At 44.7% G+C, this 4,964-nt stretch overlaps 1 protein-coding gene across 1 annotated transcript in view; it reads left to right on the top strand.

The window, feature by feature from the left end:
• Positions 1 to 464: 464 nt before the first annotated feature.
• Positions 465 to 4,964, top strand: part of Scin (scinderin) — an 82,578-nt gene continuing 78,078 nt past the window's right edge. Inside the window, exon 1 of the mRNA XM_069996175.1 lies at positions 465 to 777. Within this exon, the coding sequence (XP_069852276.1) occupies positions 579 to 777 (199 nt within the window). The 5' untranslated portion in view covers positions 465 to 578. The remainder of the gene's footprint in view (positions 778 to 4,964) is intronic.

The following is a 4,964-nucleotide window of genomic DNA, read 5'->3' as shown; positions in this document are numbered from 1 at the left end:
GGAGCATACAATCATGATTATGGCACGGGGTTCAGTAGGGTTGGTCTTGATCTCAGAAAGGATTATTCCAGAAAACACAGGTATGCCTTTCTACGACAGCGACAGCGCTAGATCAAGGCCGTTGCCCTCTAGGATCAGGCACCCTGAGAACCCAGAAATAACAGCATTAGCAGGGGCAGGGAAAACCTGGGCAAGCGGGCGGGGGTGTGTGTGCACCAGGATATGCCAAACAGGTTTACACAGCAGTCTTTTGCATCTGTTGCCAAAGTGACTTTTTTGTTTGTTTGTTTTAGGAGGCATTTCCACGGGTGTCCACAAGTCCTCTCTAAAAATCTCAAGACTTGGGGGACGCGGGCGCCTTTCTGGTCCGAGGTGACGGGCGTGGCAGCGCGTGCTACGCTCCTGCGTCCCGCCCGAGCACAGAGCCCCTCCCGATTCCAGGCCCCGCCTCTGCTTAAGGAGAACCCTATAAAATCTCGGACGAACAGGGTCCCTCCTATGGGCCAGGGTTTGGTCAGGCTCTTGAGCATCTAACCCCTCTCTCTCTCTCTCTGGTCGTCGTGTGGCGAGCGGGAACCATGGCCCAGAAACTGTACCATCAGGAGTTCGCCCGAGCGGGCAAGCAGGCTGGGCTACAGGTGTGGAGGATCGAGAAGCTGGAGCTGGTGCCGGTGCCCGACAGTGCCTACGGCGACTTCTACGTTGGGGACGCCTACCTGGTGCTGCACACCGTCCGGGCTAGCCGAGGCGTCTCCTACCGCTTGCACTTCTGGCTGGGTGAGCGCGCCCCCATCGCGGGCAGGTTGGGGAAGGGAGGACGCGGGGATCCGAGCACCGCAGGCTCAGGGGGTCCTGGCGCTGGCCCCGCTGGCCCCGCGCGCTCGGCGACTCTGGAGGTGACCCGTCGGGCTGGTCACGCCCTTCACCTTCTCCTAGCCCGAGTCCACTCCTTTGCTGCTGCAAATTGGGACGTGCAAAAAGTCGGGAGGAGATTCACGCCACTGACGTTGACCTTTGGCAAGTCATTACCTGGGCTTTAGTTCTTGGGTCATCTCCCCGACTTCCAGCTCCAAACCCCAACTCCTGACCTCTGAGGGGCTCTGCCTCTGAGCGCGCTGGTGCTGGCCAAGTCCTGTTCACGGTTCCCCGGCAAGTTCAGTCTTGGTTTCTCTGGCAAGGCTGGAGGTGAAGTCAAACAAGTTTGTGGGCATCTCCCTCAGGAAGTTTCTTCTTTTATTAAAAATGAATTTATTCTTACTTGTTGCCTTGGGATGCCAGCACCATGAATGGCAGGGATTAGCATTTGGGGGAGGACCTCTTTCAATCAAGATTCTCCCTACACCTCACCGCTCCCATGTTTGGGAAACAAAGTTTGCATATATTGCTTATATAGATAAGTGGTCCTACATGGCTACTTTGTTTATTTAGACTGGCTGTTTTGTTGGTCACTGTTAGCTTAGTATTTATCTGCTTTAACGAGGACACGGTGGAACAGAACAGCTCCGCAGTGGTAATTATTTGTGGACTGCTTCGGTGCCAGGCTTTCAGGACACTGAGCCTTGTGTGTTCTACTTTTTCCACCTTCTGCTTTTACGCGTAAACATCCTGAGTGTCCAGCCTCTCCCTGTGAGGTCCTGTGCCAGTGGGCACACCCCATCGAACAACGTGCCGATTATCTGAGCCTTCTTGCCTTCTCTTACAACTAGTTTACCTCTGTCCTACTAGTGTTTCTTTCCATTTGCTTTTTATTCTTGAGCTCCAGGGGGAAAAAGCTAAAAACTACACAAAACCACACTCAAGGTGTTTTCGTACGTCTTTGAGAGCCAAGATTTTAATTTCTAACATCTGAAGATTAAAAAAAAAACCACAAATAGTCACTGAGAAGTGACTTCTTAAACGTACACACACACACACACACACACACACACACACACACACACACACACACACACACACACACACACACAGAGCGGGCTTTAGGGGAAAGGAGAAATGCACAGAGGAAGACAACATTTCTCCTGCCAGCATTTGAGCTTGCTGTAATTGTGTGCTGGCTTGAGGTGGTTGGGGAGGCTGAGGCTGAGTTTCAAACATATTTTGGTTCCCCCTTGCAATCTCACTATTCCAGTGTCCTAACACACAGCAACCTCCATGTTTCACATGGGAAAATGGGGAGATGCCAGTAGACACTCCATATTCATGAATAAACGATGCTAGATAGTAGAGTGGCATCTTCACTGCAGCCTTTCCACCCAGATTTTGGAACTAGACTCCATCAGAATCTGATATATGCCATTTAAGTGGGTTTAAATGTGAGAGAACACCACCCTTTGCTGAGCCCAGCAGTTGAGTTTGAGTCTGTCAGAAGAGTGCACACAGACTAATGGTAGTTCTTTCATTCTGGGAGTAGATTCTTTCAGCACTATGTTCTGTTGGTTTATAAGTTCACTGTTAGGTCTCAGCTGCTCATTTAGTGCTTACCAACTTCTAAAATGTAATCAGAAGGGCTTTGGACAAAACACGTGGTGTTCTTAAAGATCTGCAAAAATGGATGGTAATGGCACATTAGAATCTGATTCATTCTATAACCATTCTGTGTGCCCAGCACTTTAGGATATGAATAATTTATGAAACTTCCCTGAGACTTTACCATCTCAAAGGTGTATTAAGACAGAAGATGATCTAATCTTGGTCACATATGATAAGAACCTTGAAAGATATGCAGAGTGTCTTTGGTTATGGGAAGCAGAGAAGCCTTCACGTGAACAGGAAGTTAGTTGGAAAGGTTCTTGTGCCAAAAGAAGTCACGGGGAGATGAAAAAGTGTTAAGTCTAAGAGTCAACAAGTCTTCAGAGGGAATTACCCAGCAGCTTTGCTTACTTCATTTCCCTAAGCAAATTAAATTTCATCTAAATCAAGCTGAGACCTAAATCAGGATAAATCCATCAGAAAGACAAGTTGAAAAAGTTCCAGGTGAGAATGCTGGAAACTCAAGAGAAAAGAAAACGTGATTAGCAGAAATCAAAACATCAACTGGAAATAAGAGAAGTTAAAGTGGAACTGGGATGAAAATAACTCATGGCCTCGGAATAAGGCAACTGGCCAAGTAGCAGGAAGGAAGAGGAAATATGGAGAAATTCAATCTAAAATGAGGAAGAATCAAGAGTTATCATTCCAGGTCTCTTCCTGGATGTTTCCATAACACAATGCCATGTCTCATATTATCTTTGTGGCACCTTGTATTAATGTTATATACTTAAATGTAAGGCAAGCAAGAATTGTAAGCAACTTAAAACTTTTATTTCAGCTCTTTTCTTTTTTCTCCTCTTCTTCCTCATCTTCTTTCTCTTTTCTACACCCTCTTCCCCTTCCCTCTCCTCCTCTTTCGTCTTCTTCTTCATGGTTCTGGAGATTGAACTCAGGGCCTTATGCTTGCTAGGCAAGCACTTTGTTACTTGAGTCATGCAGTTTTTTTGCTTTTAGCGTTTGCCAGATAGTCTTGTATTAATTTTCTCCAGGATAGTTTCAGACCGTGGTCTGAATGGGAATGCAAATGTAAAATGGTATACCACTCTGGCAAACATTTAGTAATTTCTTTCAAAAACATGTGAGTACCAGATGAATAGTAGGTGCATTCATGAGCATTTGTGCCAGATAATTAAACATTTAGTTTCATACTAAAATCCATGCATGAATGGCCATAAAGACTTTATTTAAATAGCACTCAACTAAAATTGTCCCAGATACCCTTTAATAGGTGACTTGTTTGATAAATTTTAAGATATCCATACCACAAAAACTAGCAAGCTATTGATGTACAACATAAATGAATCTCCAGGGAATTATACTGAGCTTAAAAAGGTTCTAGGAGCCACTAGTGGCTCATGCCTGTAATTCTAACTACTCAGGAGGCTGAGATATGAGGATTGAAATTCAAAGCGAGACCAGTTAGGAAACTCCATGAGACTCTAATCTCCAATTAACCACCAGAAAACCAAAAGTGGAGTTGTGGCTCAAAGTGGTAGAGTACTAGTCTTGAGCACAAGAGTTCAGGGACAATGCCCAGGCCCCAAGACCAAGTCCCATGACTGACCAAAAACAAAGAACAAACAAACAAAAAACCGGTTATAGGATTCCATTTGTATATTTGGAAATGACCAAGTTTTAGATCTGGTATTGCCAAGAGGGGAAGGATAGAGTGGGTAGTGAAGGCAGAAGGTGGGTAGAGAACTAAAGGCAACATAAGAGAACTCTTTGGCTGTGAACTCTACAGGATCTTGCTGTGAAGGCAGATGTATGAGCACGTATGTTATAAATCTGTGCAGAACTTGATGTCCACAAACACTGCAATGAGTGCAAGTAAAACTAGGGAATGAAGAACGTATAAGGTGGATTGTGTGGAAATGAGTGTCCTGATTATGCTATTCTGTACTTATTTCCTTTTACTATACTCTGAGAATACTAAACCACGCTATCGTTATACAAACTGGTACTATTAGCAGAAACACAGTCTGATTACCAGGAGACATTTTTATTACTCCAGCTCTTGGTAAGCCCTAATAATAGGGAGAGCAATTCCCCTCCCCCGTGCTTTTTCAAGATTACTTTAGTTTCACTAGCCTCTGCCTTCCCATATAAATTTAGCAATAAGTATGTATATGTCTATAATAAACCTTACTGAGATTTTGACAAGCATAGCATTAGGCTGAGAGACAATTTAGGGGAGAATTGACATCCTTTTTATTTTAAGGCTTCCAATCCATGAATGCTTTGGCTTTATATCTGTTTGGATCTACTTTGAATATTTTCATCACCATTTTGTACATTCAGCCTTCATATCCCATACCTGTTTTGTTAAATACATACCTGAGTACTGGATTGGAGTAATGTTCAATAGTAGAGCATCGGAGCAGCTAACATGAGGCCCTGAATTCAAAATCCAGTACACACACACACACACACAC

Source organism: Dipodomys merriami, unplaced genomic scaffold, assembly GCF_024711535.1.
Source record: "Dipodomys merriami isolate MVZ:Mamm:240054 unplaced genomic scaffold, mDipMer1.0.p SCAF_5, whole genome shotgun sequence".
Classification (NCBI taxonomy): domain Eukaryota; kingdom Metazoa; phylum Chordata; class Mammalia; order Rodentia; family Heteromyidae; genus Dipodomys; species Dipodomys merriami.
Note: the sequence above shows the minus strand (reverse complement) of the source record. Positions and strands in the feature narration are given on the sequence as shown.